Below are 18,165 nucleotides of genomic sequence, written 5' to 3' on the forward strand. Positions count from 1 at the left end.
GCCTATTCACTGAATAAAGTAGGTGCTATTAAGTGCATCCCACCACTGCACTAAAATTAAAACGTGGAAAATTTCACCAGATTTCTCAAAACAAACAAACAAAATTAGAATCTTTTGCACTTCGAAATAAGTATTTCTGAAATGAATTGTGCACGCAATCTCTGAAAAATCTTGTTGCATGAATGTTGTGCGGAATGTTGGAAACAAATTATTACAAGTTCTCCTGACTATATCTCAATCACACAGAATATTTACAAACTTGGAACAGTAGGAATGAAAGGGCAAATATTTCCTAAATGCGAGTGTATGCTTTAGTGTAAAGTATGGAATGCCATAATGGAGGTATGTACTGTAATACTACCTTTTCTGAATTTCTAATAGCAAACTCTCTGCTGAAGAAAGATTGAAAATCTATCACAGGTAGTGCCACGTGTAGGTCATACGTTAGATTAAATTCTACTTGGATCCAGGATTTTAGTTTTTATCCATTATTGACTTTTTATTAATTAAGGATAGTGGTGCCATACAGGGTAAAGAGAATACCATTGCAAGCCAGTTTTTGTCTTTAGAAAAACTCGTATAATTTCGAATTAGAGGAATATTTCACACATCCTTACCATAATGAGACAAAATCATGAACTGCATCTGAAATAAAGGAGATTTTTGCTCAATACTCCTCCACTAAAGTTGATAATGTAAACAGTGAAAGAAAATTCATCATAAGTTCATTCGTAAGTTATGATTGTGACTGAAATGACATTTGAAATTATTGCAAGAAAAATGAACCCAAACAGTGGAAAGTTTCAAACAACTCAATAATCGAATAGGTATGGTATAAAGTTTCATATGCATTTTATCCATAAATAATAAATAAAATAAGTCTAGTAATGCTTTTTGTTTCATAAAAGGGAGTAGACGGATTCGTTTAAGTCTTAACTAAATGTCGAAGACTGAAGGAGCAGCCAAACTCCACTCTTAGCCAGTCAGAGGTAGCTGGTCCAAAGCTACAATGATTTTAATATCCATCCATGGAGGAGAATACGGCAGACTACTGCTACTGGGCCCTAACCCTAACACTGTATATTATGAGATAGCGTGATTTCGACTCAAGAAAATCGACCGCAGAACTTTCAATTGTTTTGAGTTGTGGGATTCCAAACCCGAGGTTTCCCGTAAAGAAAAAATATACCTGCCCGATTCGGACCTAAATTTGATATTCATATGTTATGCGCAGTAAAAAAATTATTGTATATGATGTAAAATTTACAAGAAGAAGTGTTAAAACTGATTCCTCGGTTAGAACATGGGAAGAAATAACCATTTCAAATGGGACTCATCATCTTATTTTATATTTTATAGCATCGATCTTCCCTATGAAAAGTTGAAAACGGGACTGAGGATTTAGATAATCTGTGAATTCTGCTTAAGAAATGAAATGTATAAAGTCATCAAACTACCTGATGTCTGTACTAATAAGAAGACAGTATCTCATTCACACTGGGCAATGTCAATCATCTACCATTTAGACTTTTCAAGCTCGTGTAGTAGAATCAGTGACATAGTGAATGAAAAATATGCGCTATCTCTCGAGAGCTTGTGCTGTCAACAGGCAGTGCCAAGTAACTTATGTCAAAGGTAACGTAAGTTTCATACACTATCACGCATTTGAGAAACTTCTAAAGACGTTTGATATACGAATATTAACTTGCCTACTTGGGATAACACGAAACAGTTAATTTCAATATTTTTTGAAATTACCGTTTTGTGTCTGTTTATTCATTTTCAAGAATTACATTCAATGTTAATGTTTTCAGAGTGTTCCGTTTTTGAAATGAACTAGTGAGTTGCACTAGGAAGTCCTGAACCATAGAAAATAGCACTAACCTTCGCACATTGATAACAAAGTTAAATTTTCACTTTGTAGACTATTAAAATATATTAGACCTACTTTAGATTTTTCTCGAAGTCTTACACCATTACGGCATCTGGGAATCACAAACTTCAGTAGCAATCTATAAGTAGTAAAAATATGTTTTCAAATTATCTGAGAAACATTTTTGCAACTTATTTTTTATTGATTCTAAACAATGCAAAAAATGAAATAGAAACGAACTACACCTCATATATATTAACCTAGTTGCAAAGTTAATACATAAAAATGACATTATGACTGATTTAAAAAAAAAGCAAAAAAAAAAAAACAGACTTCGTGAATTCAGCGATTAAGATTTAAATAGCACCTGCATGTCAGACATGTATACACTGTTTTATATTAATGAAGTAGAAACCTGTAGAAGATCTGCGAAGTTCATCTCACCTTCTTTACGTTAGGTTCAGTGAACCAGAGAACTTCATTTTAATTCAATTTCCTAATTTTAATTTGGCTCTAATGTAAGTTACACCGAATAATTATGCCCAAATTATGAAATTCATACGTTATCAAAAAAGGGATGTTTTAGATTTTCATAGTTCCAGTATTATTATGTGATAAAAGTGATTTTTTTTTACTTCCATACCTCAGTTAATAATTATGATGTCCTTTAGTTTGAAAGAAGTAGTTAAAATCTCCTTTAGTTGGTATCGCACATACGTAGGTTATTTTCTTCGTTTCTCTGCTCTTCATTTCCATGTATCTCTTGTACAGTGAGTTATTGTAGTATTTCTACATTAATAATTAGAGTGCCTGTCATAAATGTCCTAACACATTTATGATAGGCATTTTATTAGCATTTAATGGCGACATTCATTCACTACTGTCCCCATCAAAATATTCAAGTTTTTCACTTCTTCCCATGCGCAAAATCTTTCTTATTCCATTCCCTTATTTTCAACATTCTCATATAACTCAAAGTACTCCCTAACCCTTTCCCATCACCCGTTACTCCATAAGGAATCTCCCCTTTATCTTTCTGTGAGTCCTCTTCAGCTTTATAATTAAGTGATATTGTGATCTTCAAAGAACAATAGTTGGTACGCAACATTGGCTATGGTGGTGTGAAGTATATCTGGAATAATATGACATCAAAAGTTGAAGTACATGTAGAAGCTAAAGTCTTGTTTACAAAAATTCAAATTAAAAATATAATGCATTAAACATTTTTAACCCAATTACAAATTCAAAAACTTCTACATAGAAACATAGAAAAAAATCCAGTTATCCATTTTTCTAATAATTTTAAAAGATGATTTTACTGGTATTGCAAAAATATCAATACATTCGTGCGGACAATATAAACGAAAGAATAGCTTCAAGACGTTGTTCTACAACTGCGATGCACTTCAACATTAAGCAATTTTACATGATCATTTCTGCAGGCCAAAACTCCTCACTGAGCTGATTCTGATTCTCTAGAAATGTGCTTCTTTTATTATCCTAATATCGTAAATTGCAGATCCTTTGCTGCAGACTGTGGATTAGACGATAAGCTAGTACTAGAAACCTAAGAATAAAGTTAAAATCTGAAAGGACTTCTAGAGTCAAAAGGAGAATGAATATAAATAAATTACAAGACAATCCTATTCTAAGAAAATATCAACTAGAACTAGATAATAACTTGAAGGAATTACTGTAATATCTGAGATGGTTTAATCCTGTCGGAACTGCGCCATTGTAAACGGGGGGGGTCTATTCTGCTTATTTATTATTTATATCTTATTTATATATATATATATATATATATATATATACGTTTAATGCAACTTTTGTTATTATATTCTTCTAACTATTCTTTCTTATCACTCTTTGGTATATCTTTAATAAAATGTATTAACGTTTTCTATTAACAAGAAGTGTAACATGCGTCCAGTAGTTTTCTGTTTACCCTCAGAATATCTCTAATTTAACTAGTATCTGCAGTCGTGGTGTACTATCTGTTCTTTACTATCCTTTTTATCGGGTTCCCGCTAATAGGCTCTAATACTTTTTTCGGAACAGTGCTTCAAATAATTAAGAATCAGGCAACACTCATTTAATATTTAAACAACAAAATTTAATTCACATAAGACAAATTTTCACTGCATTTGCAATAATATAAATTAAAACATCTCAATTCAAATCTGCATAAGTAAATTAGTTAAGTTCCTGCATTTTACTCACACAAATCATACCACATATTTAACTAATTTTCTTAATATAACATAAATCATTTATACTGAGCAATGGTACTTAATACTTAATTGTTAACTCTTATTCATTGAACATATAGACAATATCTTTTACACATATTGCTCTTTCCTTTCTATGCTGGGAATATTCTATAGGTAAGTTCCACCAATTCAGCAAACAGTTACACTATGACTTATTTCAATTACAAATTCCTGACAATTAATTACCTTATAATCTTTAACTGTTAAACATGCCTATTTAGATCAGCCTCTGCTTTACAGTCCACTAATAAAAGTTCTCTTAAAAGCTCAAGAAAATTTAACAAACGGGTCAACTCATTTTATAGCTGCTACCCACTGTGCACTTGGCTTCGAATTGCACTTCTGTTCCCTTTACTTCCGTGTCAGGTTTTTCTCTCCCTCTTTACACTGGCGATATATTTTTTGACGCTTCTGGAATGCTGTACTCACCGCACTTCGGACGAAGATTGTCGGCTTGTGGAATGCTTGCATGCGTTGGACTAACAGAGCAATTTCTTCCCTCTGCTTAACAGCTCCCGGCAAATACTCGTCGATTCTTCATCAAATATCTGCTTTGCCTGGCGGATCGGCTCCTCGTCATCTTTCTCTTAGATCTCTGGCATGATTTCTCCTGAAGTCGCGATTTCAATGACATACATCTGTCGGATAACTGCCGACGACTTCTAGACAACCTCTGAATCACTGACAAAATTTTTTGGAACCGATGATGCGATCTTTTCGCCAACGCCTTTTATTCTGTCACTTGCGAATCCTTGCACGGAGATATGTAACCCCCAAACATTTCGGTGAAATCCCTTGATCCTTTTCTGCGATTGACCCTTCCTTTGTTTTTCTTCAACACTCCCTAAATCCTATTCTTTCTGGCAGCAGACATTCGTTTGAAGCTTTTGTCTGTCCACCTAGCACTGACCTTGAGCGTTTCCACTTATAAAACACACAAAATTTGACATCTTTACAAAGAGCTAAAAATATCTGTTTACTAGTGACAATGTATTGCCTTAATACTACACCTTCTAGAATATTCCCTTATTTGGCAGAGAGCATACAATTCCCATTGGGATTATTTACATCGAAACAAACAAACATCTATATACAAGTTACAATTCTTACTTGGCTTGACCATGGTAAAATTTATGTAAAAATATTTAGACTTTTTGGAGCTACATAAATATTTTTACACTACCAAAACAGAATATAAGAATCGAAGAATATTGGTGCAAATTAAAGGAAATAATATTAAAATCAGAAGAAAATACAACAGGCTAAACAGACAGAGGAAGTAAAAAGGAATGGATCTCGAATAAAGTAAAAAGGTTAAGCGATCAAAGGAAAAGCATGAAATTAAAATAGGACTATAACAGAAATGAATACAATAGATTAACCAGAGAAATTAGAAAACTAGTTAAAAGAGACAAGAATAACTGGTTAGAAGAAAAATGCAAAATGGCAGAGAAGCTATCAATAGAAAATAACCTCCATGGGTTACATAAACAAATAGACCAAATTAGTAAGTTGGTACGGACAACAAAAATGATAATGATCAAAAACAAAGACAACAACTAATTAAAAGTAAAACAATGGCCAGATGAGAAGAATTCTTTAGAGATTTATATAATAAAAACAACACTCAGGATATTACTATTCCAGGCACTGAAATGGATGAGGAAACAAAATATCTTTACCAAAGAAACAATAGCACATAGTATAGACAAACTTAAAACTAGGAAAGCACCTGAGTATTGATCAAATATACGCAGAATTCTTAAAAGCAGGAAAGGAACAACTTTTGGAACAATTAAAAACATTATTTGAAAGGATCTACAAAAACGAAGCGGTGCCTACTGATTGGACCAAATCTGTCATAACTCCTATATAAAAAAACGAGATAAAATAGAATGCAATAATTAAGGTTTTCACGAAAGTACTCCAAAAACAAATTAAGTCATATATAGAACTGGCATTAGGAGAAGAACAAGCAGGTTGAAGACCAGGACGAAGCACAAATGATCAATTATTCACCTTAAGACAGATATTAGAAAAGATTCTAGGGTACAACCAAAGTTGCTATATAAATTTCATAGACTTTCGTCTGGCATTTAATTCAATCCGTAGAGAGAACTATGGGAACTATTAAGGAATTTGGAATTCACAACAAAACTATAAGAATAGTAAAGATTCTCTAGGAGAAATCTGAAAGTGCAGTACATGTGGAGGACACCTTAACCAACTGGTTCCACACAGAGAGTAGAGAAAGACAGGGATGCAATGAGTCATTCTCTACTCTCTGATTGCATCCCTGTCTTTCTCTACTCTCTGTGTGGAACCAGTTGGTTAAGGTGTCACAGAGAGAGTAGAGAAAGACAGGGATGCAATGATGCAATCAGTCACTGGCATCCCAGTGACTGATTGCATCCCTGTAAGGTCTTAAACAAAGACGAACTCCGGAATCAAAATATATGGGGAAAATATAAAAAACTTAAACTTTGCAGGCGACACTGCATTTCTTGCAAACACGGAAGAAGATTTACAACTAATTTCGGATAAAATAAAAGAGCAATGTATGAAATTTGGATTAAACCTAAATATAGACAAAATAAAAATTATGCAAATAAGAAAAAGAAACACCAATCTGAAAATTCAAATTGATAGTAAGAATCTATACCAAGTAGAAAACTTCACCTACCTTGGAGGAGTAGTTGAGTACAATAGTGAAATTACAAAAGATATATAACAGACGAATTAGACAAGCATCTCAAACTTTTGGACGACTAAATAAAATATTGAAGTCAAGAGACAACAAACAAGTAACAAAACTAAGAATCTATGAGACAATGGTTCTCCCAATACTTCTCTATGGAAGTGAATGCTGGGATCTCAAAAAAGCTGGAGCTAAAAATTATTAACTACTGAAATGGGTTGGCTAAGAAGATTACTTTAGTATCTCTGCTGGATATACTACGAAATTAAGACATAAGGCAGCGAATAAAATAATAAAAATCAATAATAGACAAAATCCAAGAAAGAAGACTGCGATCGTTTGGCCATGTGACCAGAATGGGAACAGAAAGATTACCAACTAAAGTCCTTCATATAACAATGGAAGGTAAAAGATCCAAAGGACTGCCCAGAATTAGATGGGATAGACAAAATAAAAGAGGACCTGAAAACCAAATCACAACAAGCGACACCAAAGTAGACAGAGCTGTTCGGACTCTCCAGGAACAGACAGAAGTCGAAAGAGTTCATTCGGCCTCATCATAATTCACATACATGATGGAAGAGGAAGAATTATCTTAATAATGCATAATGATTGTTACGCTTGACATACCATTACAATATATGTTCTGCAAAGTATGCAATTTTAACATTATTACAAGACATTAACAAAACAATAACAAAGGAGCAAATCTTACCTGCTTTTGAAACTTAAAGGTATCTTAAGTTTAGAGATAATTTCATCTGTCGTAGGATTTATTTTTCCTGTTCCTTCACTTTTAACACCTTCTATAAATCCCTATAAGAAGAATTTAGCAATGTAAATGAAGTTTCATATTCAACATTTTAAAATATCAATTATTTCTGAGATAATACTCCCTCCCTAACCAACCATTCTATCGACATCTATACCCACGTTCCCTCCTCCCATACCCTTGAAATTGGGTTATGCAGTTATAGATCTAAATCTAAGTCCCAGATTGTGGAATCATAACTGCTATCAAATTAAACCAGCAATTTGATGCGGCAGCTTGCTATGAAGAGTACGTGGATTACTTTGAAAGAAATTCATTTTCAGATTTGAATGATTGTTCTTTAAAACAGTCATAATAATTTATGGAATAAAGTAGAATAGATTTCGAGATATTAAAAATATGCTTCTCAATAGAGAACATTTCTCCAATGGAGAGGTTTACTGAACCCAACACTACACAGTCTATTAATATGATCGTCGTTCGTATAGATCGTAGCCACCTTCTAGCTGCCAGAACTGCTCCTACAGATGATTTAAATTTAATATTCTTTACACTAGTATAAACTGAAACTAGTATAACCTGTATTGATTGCCATTGTTGATGTTTGTCCTATGTATTGGTATATTTCCATTTATACGGCCATTGTGCAGCTCTTTACGTTAATAGGTGGTAGATCACCAAGCTGCTCAATGAATTTCCAAAACTGATTCGAAAAGTGCCATGTTTCAAAGCTATCGCAATGAAATCACACTATTCTATCCTAATCTGCACATAGAACACTTCCTAAATCTTTCGTGGGTGGTAGTCGCATACAAAAAATATCTTTACGTAAATATACTGCTGCCATCAAACATCCCGCCAGACTTCTCAACGTCTGGCTTTCACAACGGATTGTAAATATTTCCGTACCTCCCTTCTGATTACCATTGGTTTCTTGCTGATAGCATCCTGTTGTTTAACACTGAAAGAGATTCAGGATCCCGGGAGAAATTTTCTACAGAACTATAGTTCAAAGGACACATTGCGAGAAGAGACTAGATCAAATGTTTGTGACAGAAATCATTGTGACTTCCATACACGTTCGGTCATGTGATTTCCGTGATCAAGAAACTCAGAACAGCAGGACGATCCACTTACGTGTAATAAAGGTAATATCAAACAGTGTGCAATGTTAGTTTTTATGATGATAATTCGAGGGGTTGTAAATTGTAGAGTGTGGCAGATAAGTCAACAATCTGTTCTTAGAGTTGTTGATGTTATGTTAGTGAAGGATTTTCTCAGATTAATACGGAGGAGATTATTGATACAGTAGGGGAAAGAGACTAGAAATCTGTGTGGTTTATAAGCGAATGAGAATTGGAGGAGAGAAAATGAATGATCGGTGATATTGACTATCATTTTAACAAGAAAGTATATATATGCTTGTTTTTGTTTTATTATTTTTATTTATATCTGATTATTCATTTTTCCCTATACAGGTCATTTTCAAAATTCTTGCAAAACAGATTTTATTCTTAACTAATATTTCCTACAGATTTGCACATTAAACGACATTTTCCTCCATATCTGCTGACACAATATAAAGAATAGTAATATTATCAAGCTGCACTTTATCACTTTCTAAGGTAGCCTATACAAAGATGTTTTCGTAAAATTCTGAGTTAGTGCTCAGAATTAACTTAGAAACATTGCTCTATGAGAACGCATAGCATTTCAATTCCTAAATGTGCCACTGAGGTGCAATTAATAGATCGCGTTCCATGCAGAAGTAATGATAACTTTCAAGTATGAATGTGAAAATTATCACAACGAACGTAATCTAAAATCTAGTCACGTGGCAATTCATTAAACACCGTTTCATCCAAATTTCCAAATCTGTTTGTTCACTGTATTACAAAAAATCTAGAAGGGATGGTTTCCCGCTATAATTAGTTATCGGGTTGAATACCTTTATAAGAAAACGTTACATAAATTACAACTATGTTTTGTTATCCAATTAAGTGAGAGGACCTTTTCATCTGATACACTCAATACTTATGTCATTCAGAATAAAATCCTTTGGTAGGAAAAAACTTTGATTTGTCTCGATGGAGAAAACACACTCTTACTTACTTGAAGCATCTTTATCAGTGGTTCAGGATTCTTTGCCCAAGGCTCGGGGCGCGTATCAAACTGGAAATAATTACAGGGTGATTAAAAAATTATATTTTTTCGATTATACAAATCAAAATCATAATTACAAGTTAAAATCTTTGAAATGTGTATTAAAAGGACAATAATATAAGGCACACATGCAGTGGCAATAATATAAATGTTCAAACGTAGATATCAGTCCTAAATTTTGCACACTGGATAGCATCATCTGTGCACTCAGACAAATCGCCAGTTGTGCAAACATTAATCTAGTTGTGACTATATCAAAAATGTTCAATGGTTTCTATTTCACTACGCTCTCAGAGATCTGAGGATTTCATGTAACTTCACTTTCTGTAGTTGTGTTTGGATTTCCCATCTTGATGCTTAGCCTGTTCAAGCTCTCCCAAGTATTCCCGTTTAGAGCTCTCCTCAGGTATTAGGAGGAAGAGATTTTTTTAAGTAATAACTCTGATTTAAAACTATATCACGTTTGGAGTTGTGGCAAGAATTTATTTATATTAGACATGCATACTCTACAGGTGCAAAATAGAAGCAAAAATATGCAGTTCTCAGGGTATCGGTAGTTGAACCCAATTTTGATTAGGCACGTTTTTTGTTGGATGTTGTTGCTTGCACTGACTTTGGCTATTGTTTTCTAAATGTGTTTTAAATGTCAGGGTTTTGCCAAAAGTGACACCCAGATATACTGGATGTTTTAGGTGTATTAGACCTGCATTGATCCATGTAATGATTAATTCTCTGTTAGCCTTGATTGTTGAATAAAAAAGGTTTACTTGGCTGGATTGGCATAGAAGAAATTATCTTGCCAGTCAAGAAAGTTTAGTCTCAATGAGGTTAACGTCAGGGGCTTGTAATGCAACAACTATGTTATCTGCATATGCAAAACTTGTTATACAATAATTGGTTGTACATTCATAGAAATGATGATTTTATTCTCTTTGAAGAGGGCAAGCAAGTGCTCCACTCCTTTCTCATTAATATTTAAAAACGATGGTCCATTTTTCCATGCATCCCCCAACTCGTTTTTGCCAAACAAACTCACAAAGGATAATCGAAATTTCAACAGCAATAACAAAAAGATGTTCTGTGTGAGTTTGTAGTAATAATGCAATAACTAAATTGCTAAAGAAGTCTGAGTCTGTAGTTGACAGTATCATAGACAGAAGTGAAGTTAACTAGGACAGGTCCTGTCTTAAGCTTCCTTTCAAGTACATTTTCGATGTTTAATGTGAGATTCGGGATCTCTGATGTACAAGATTTGGCAGGTCTAATGCCAGATTTTTAGAGATAAAATATTTCTCAGAAAACATTAGATGTTGTTCTGCTAGCAAACATGAAGAAAAAGCTCAAGAAATGCTAATGGTAGTGAATTTAAAAGAGAGAGAGAGAGAGAGAGAAGGAAAATATGTTTAACAATTAAGTAAAACAAAATTGAAATGACAAATTCTGATCACATTGAAGTAAAAGTAGCAGATAATCCGATTGAAATTGTGGATATATAATATGGAAACTATATTTACTTCAACTGTTTGGAGATTTGCCTCTGTTTATAAATAAAAGTTGTTTAATATGTGCATTACTCCCATGTTTAGCTATGGAAGTGACATGGCAACGATTAAAAAAAACAGCAAGACGTTTGCAGCTCAAAACGTTTGGAGAGAAGAATGTTCCACATAACAAAAACGAGAGATCTAGAAATAATATAATTGAGAGATGACTGGAGTAGAGGATATTGTGAAATATTGTAAATCATGTAAATGAAGATGGGCAGGCCGTATTGGTAAATTAATATGTGAAAGATGGACAAAATTAAGCACTTAGTGAATACCAAGATAAAAATCATTAAAGAAGAAAAGGGGAGATAATCTACGAAACTCTGACATGAAATAATGGGCATTGGTTAAGGACAGAAACAACTGAAATTTTATAACAAAGTCAAGCAGCAATTGTTGGATAGAAATTGAAGGAATTTCATAATTTTACTGCATCAAATCAAATAATTATTTCAAGTTCGAAACGCACTTAATTTATTTATAGAATATATCTATATTAATTTATAGAATTTTCATGATACAATTATAAAAGTACAAAAATCATTAATTTAAGCCATTAGATTTCAACTGTTTACCTCCTTTAAACATCTGTGGCCATGTCTCTGGAGAAACTCTCTAAATTGTTTGCCTGCTTTGGACTGGGATATTTTCAACCATTCTAGAGCTTCCTATAAAAGAAAAACACACACAGCAATTAACAATCTGATATATTTATCTTATTCTAGAAGTTTGTTAAACTATTACTGGGGATTATTCAGCGTACTAATAGCGATAAGAGGACTTTTTTTATCAGAGAAACTAAAATAAAGAATGTTTTTATGATTAAGTATTTTTTTTTCTTAAATTTTAATTTAAAATGGAAACTAATCATGCTTGTTGCTTACGTATTTTCAGCACTGCTTTATGCAATTATTTGAATACATTGCGAAATTCTTTATAATCTTTTAATGGTATCCGTTTTAGGGAGCTCCATAATTATCGTGAATATGTGACGTGGTTTTAAAAATAGCTTGAAGTCATTTATAAAAGATGATTTTTTTTTGTTTAAGAAAGACAAACATAAATGTTAGCGTAGCTGTTCAATAACCAGATGAGAACCAAAAATAGTTTTCAAACTCTAGTTGGTAGTTTAAACTTAAAAAAAAAGTCATGAAAAATATTAATTCGTGCCATAAACCGAGCGCTGATAAATTTGCAAAATGAAGTTCTTAAAGTTGAAAGCTTCAATGGCTAACGACATATAAACAGAGATAATTAATTTATCCTGTATTCAGTTATGGATATATTATTGTAAGCTGTAGCTTATATTTTTGTACAAGAACCGATTACATTAAAGGAATTTTCTAGGCTTATTTATAAAAAATGTTGACATTTATAAATATTTATATGTATAAAAAATTAAATCATTTAAAATATAAACAAATTATCCCGGTAAATAAGAAAATCATAGAAAATAATGATCATTATTGGTGATTTTCGTTATGGATGTAGGGAGGAATAAAAAGATGACGGGAGGTAGCAAATAGAATGAAGTTTTGGAATTATTGAACGACATTTATCTTAGGCAGTACGTAACAGAGGGTACATGTGGATCAAAGGTCTTAGATTTCATCACCTCATCGGAGAATGTTATTATAAATGGAGTGTCAAATATTCCTCCATTTGGGGAGAATGGCCATGAAGTGATCATGGCCATTCTCCCCAAGTTTGCAGCGATATCATCGAATGAGGAATTGGATAGTGGAAGAATGAGTACTTAAGAAACATTTGGTAGTGACAATCTCAGAACATATTCTAAAATTAGCAGGTTAAACAAGGTGGTTTTAAAATGGATGAATGAATAGAAAAGGTAAACAGTCTGGCAAAAGAAGGTGTTATGGAAGCAGCATAAGATGAGTAGCAATAACTAGTCTACGAATTGTACAAAGAACAGAAAAGAGAAGTGAGTCGTTTGGTAAGGGGAGCAGAAGGGCAGTACGAGTCAGTTATTCCATGAAGCAAAAAAAATCTCAAGGAATTCGTTCAATACGTTTCAGTATCGAAACGTATCAAGGAGTATTTAATCATTTCTTCTATAATCAAGGAGTTCCCAAATCCTTGGGAACTCCTTGATTATAGAAGAAATGATGATTACGGAAAGAGGATGTTGGTTGGTGAAAATGGTGGAATAATAACAACTTAATGATAAAATGTTTCGCGAGCATTTTTTAAAGGTATTTCATTCTTGCGAACATAAATTTTTGCAGATCAGTACAATGCGAAGGACGGAGAAAGAGGCACTAATGGTAAGTGAGCAGAAAGTAGACCTCCTATGAGAAGTTGAGTAAGCGTGATGTTAATAAGGCTTAATAACATATCACCACGTGTTTCGAAGGAATGTTCCGGGGAATTAACGACACCTTTCGTATACCTTTTTTAAGAAAAGTCTTGCATTGGGGCCGAATTGTAAAAGAGTGGAAGGAGGAAAAACTCAATCTGCTTCATAAGGGATGTGATAAGATTAACACTTCCAATTATAGGCGAATCTGTGTGTCTGGAGTTGTGGTTAAATATTAGAGAAATTAATCAGGACCAGGATATAGAACTGGGTTGACCACAGCAGCATTCTTTTTGATAATCAGCATGTATATGCTACGAAAAGATCGTGTTTTACTAGTCTACTCGTACTTACTTATTATAACAAAGTGACCAAAGCTCTGGATATGGGTCATGCATGTACAATGGTATATGTTGAATTTGCAAATATGCTAAGCACAAAATAAATTAATTATAATCCTTTTTTATCTATCATTGGTCTCCTTAAGTTTACAATTTTTTAGAGTACAAAAACACTTCATTTTGCAAATTAAATTAATGCTCGGTTTGTCGTACAGAATTAAATCTGTTTAAATGAATTCTTTATGAGACGTTCTATCGGTTAGCAGATTCTGAGTTAAAATGCTTTGGCTTTTATAAAGTAATCAACAGCATTAAATGATAACATTTATACCATTAAAATGACTCTCTGAAAGATACTTCATTGGATAGCATATTAATTTTAATGATCATCCATCCACAAAAGATAAAAATCTATAATAGCTTAATATCATCATAGAATGAGGGTTAAATAATATAGAACATTAAAGGGTGATTTTTTCTTTGATTCTCCGGGAGTTCCGTGGAAATTTCTCTGAAATCTGCTTTATCTCCACAACACACTTCAGTGACATACTTTCCGTATATTCATATATACGTGGAGTTGTTTTGTATCCATACGATTAAATAATAATAATAATAATAATAATAATAATAATAATAATAATAATAATAATTTTTTTAAACATTTTATTATGTCTCAGTATAAATTACATACAATAATAATATTTACAATATTTACAATAAGGTTTATACAGAATTTTTGAATTTAGAATATAATAATAATATTTTTTTTTTTTTTTTTTTTATAAACGACTTATTTGTTTTTGTTTTTACAATGAAAATGATAAGGTTTACTATCACACAGAGTATCTGCATACACACAATGAAAAACATATTATCTTTTCTGTACAGTACGAAAATTTGATATACAAAATGCAGTGTACATTTTATAAATATGAGTATACATTTTTTTAAACTAGCTAAATATGGATTGGCATCAATGTGCACACAATTCACGATACAATGTAGTAATGCAGCATACACACACAATTCAATAATAATAATAATAATTTTTTTTTTTTTACATTTCATTATGTCTCAGTATAAGTTACATACAATAATAATATTTACAGTATTTACAATAAGGATTATATAGATTTTTTTTTTTTTTTATGTCTCAGATGAATTGCATACATAGTTGCTGTAGTAATTATATGTATATAATATTTATAACGCATTACAAGTGCGTTATAATAATAATAATAATAATAATAATTATTATTATTATTATTATTATTATTATTATTATTATTATTATTATTATTATTATTATTAATAATAATCTGAGCATCTCACTCAAAATCCATCACTTTGGCTTTTTACGTTTCGCATTTTACAATTTGAATTTGCATTACAATGTTTAAATAATCTCTTGAAATATTACCCGATCTTTAAAGTGTGACTGATATTCTGTATTTTCTTTGAAATCTGGTCTGACGTTATATTTGATTTAATACCATTAACTAGCCAGTTTGATATAATAAAAGTATATAAATATCAACAACATGAACGAACGAAAAAACTAACATGCATCAAACATTTTAAGAGCGCTAATGGATATCAGCTAACTTTTAAAGGTAAGGAGGTGCTGTGATTACCTCCTAAATATGTTAAACATCGTAATATGTTTAACACATTAGGAGAAAATCATACTTCGCTCTCTTACTTTTGGTAATGTTCTGATTTCCAGTCAAGATCAGTTATCTCTTCTTGGACTGACTTTTACACACCAGCTTATCATGGCCTAAATATATTGCATTCATAGCGGCCTCAGTCTCCTTAAAAGCTTGGTATTCTATGTTGTACAAAATGCTACTTGTCTTCTGCTCAAATCCTAACACTTTATATATCTCTTTATATATATATATATATTTTTTTTCTTGATTGTATATAAGAAGGGGATAATCCGCCTAAAAAGTTGCCATTCTCTCACAGACTTCCACCCGTCGCACATAGATATTTTGTTTTTGCATTATGCTATTACATAAGAATATATTGTATATACATTATTTTTTTTAAAAAAGGAAACAACAAATAATAACATTCCTAGGAATCATGTTGCGAAGATCACTTTCCAGGTGGAGAGAGGAAGTAAGACAACAACTTGCAGTTGCAACCAATTTTTATCTTTTATCAGTTTAATTTAAAACCATTTACTTTTGCAGTGCATATTTGTGTTCACATGTCCGGAAAGAGAAAACTGAATTTTAAAGTGATCCAAATTCGGAACGAATCTCGAACATCTTACGCAAAGCGAGGGATGCCTTTCTCGCTAAAGAAAAATTGTAGAGTTCAGAAGAAACTACACGGAAATTTCTTTCATGATTTCTTTAAGAATCTCAAAAACAGTAAATCCTGTTATTTTTATTTTTCGATAATGACGTTTCCAAAAATGTGTTTCGTTATCGTTTTATTATATACTGTGTACACACACACACACACACACACACACACACACACACACACACACACACACACACACACACACACACACACACACACACACACACACACACACACACACACACACACAAAATATCTGTGTGTGTGTGTGTGTGTGTGTGTGTCAGCCGAAAGGCTGCGGGTTCGAATCCCGCTGTAGGCATGGATGTTTGTAATTGTCTGTGAAAATGGTGGTATTGGGCGGTAGATGGCGTTGATGTAGTTGGAGAGAAGACAATTGTAGTGGAGGTGTCGTGTAATAATAATAATACAAATACACACACAAACACACATATATATATACTCACATCAGTCTTCATCTCTTTAAACTGGCTTGCTTTCATTTCCTCTTTTATTAGATATGCAATACTCTGGAAAAAAAGTCGTACGATTATTGTTGAAAAATAAAGATTTCAACAATAATCTTTATTTTTTCTGGTAATGAAAGTTTGTCTTTTATTAAAGCAGTTAATATCTCATCGGTCCTGTGATTCATATAAACTAATTGCTACTATATTTATATATAAAATCAAATGACTGATATTGGAATTAATTTTACTCTAAGAAAATGAAATTCATTTAATGACTATTATCTGAAATTAAGATTATATACAAATCACATCAATGGATCTATTGATACATGCACTTTGGTTGTTTTATGTTATATAAAACAACCAAAGCAACAGTGCATGTATTGGTTGTTTTATTTTATATAGATGTTTTTAAAAATTATGACTGGCCAAATAAAATCGCTTACATATTTTCATATTAGAACATTTCTGATGCAAACCCTTTATCGATAACTTAATTTATGAGAGAAAAAGCGCACGCACGCACGCGCACGCACGCACGCACGCACACACACACACACACACACACACACATCGCAAATTATTTGGTTTTAGCAAAAAAGAGGAAAGGGCATTCTCACACAGATAAATGTGAAAAGCGTGTAAAACAAGTCTGTAACTGATTCGCATATTAGGTTTGATTGAAGAGTTTGCAACAGAGCTCTCAGTAGGAATAAAAATAGCAGTTGAAATTTACCTGCAACGCTTCAGGAATATTAGCGCTCTCTACTTTGTTACAATCTGTTAGAACATTGGCAAAGTCACTAAAGACCTCAGAGTCCCACTCTGAAAATAACTACCTTTAGTATTTAATTTTATATTTTTTTTTCAAAACGTTGATACAAATTCAGATTTCCATATTAATGTATTTCTTATATTAATACAGCAATTATAATAAAATGTAAACACATTTAACAGCATAATCAAAGGTATATTGACTTTTGACTTTTTTTTTGACGGTTTAAGATGTGAAATCAGCCCTGAAACTAATTTCAGATATTTCCGCATGAAAGTGTGTTGTCTGTAGTCTAATACTGGAGTGCGAACCTTGGCCATAGCCTAATTTCAATGTCTTTTCACGGCAATTATATTAATCAAGTATGCTTTCTTGTTTTCTTTAATCCAGTTTAATGTTAGATTTAGTGAAAGATTGATTGAAAGAGGGTATTTTAATGTCACCATGTATATAACTTGTAGATTTTCGTATAGAATGGAATCTTTAATTATTGTGCTGAACGTACTTATACTACGCTGAGTTAGCTTTGCATTAGGAACACCCACCCTGATAATGCAGTACCACGTGATATAAACGTCATGCACGACTCTATGAAAGGCACACTATCCTCTGTA

The 18,165-nt window shown here is 32.5% G+C and overlaps 1 protein-coding gene across 2 annotated transcripts in view; it reads right to left on the minus strand.

The window, feature by feature from the left end:
* The window catches only part of LOC150093565 (uncharacterized), a 172,118-nt gene that overhangs the window by 52,415 nt on the left and 101,538 nt on the right, over window positions 1-18,165 (minus strand). For both annotated transcript variants that reach the window (XM_090412756.1, XM_090412755.1), the window contains 6 exons: window positions 17,513-17,601; window positions 16,774-16,836; window positions 11,902-11,994; window positions 9,729-9,788; window positions 7,560-7,660; window positions 1,949-2,012 (listed from right to left, as the gene is read on the minus strand). In XM_090412756.1, the coding sequence (XP_090268882.1) occupies window positions 1,949-2,012; window positions 7,560-7,660; window positions 9,729-9,788; window positions 11,902-11,994; window positions 16,774-16,836; window positions 17,513-17,601 (470 nt within the window). The remainder of the gene's footprint in view (window positions 1-1,948; window positions 2,013-7,559; window positions 7,661-9,728; window positions 9,789-11,901; window positions 11,995-16,773; window positions 16,837-17,512; window positions 17,602-18,165) is intronic.

This window comes from Typopeltis vanoorti, chromosome 23, assembly GCF_054136105.1.
Source record: "Typopeltis vanoorti isolate ZY-2024b chromosome 23, IOZ_Tvanoo_1.0, whole genome shotgun sequence".
In the NCBI taxonomy this organism is placed as follows: domain Eukaryota; kingdom Metazoa; phylum Arthropoda; class Arachnida; order Uropygi; family Thelyphonidae; genus Typopeltis; species Typopeltis vanoorti.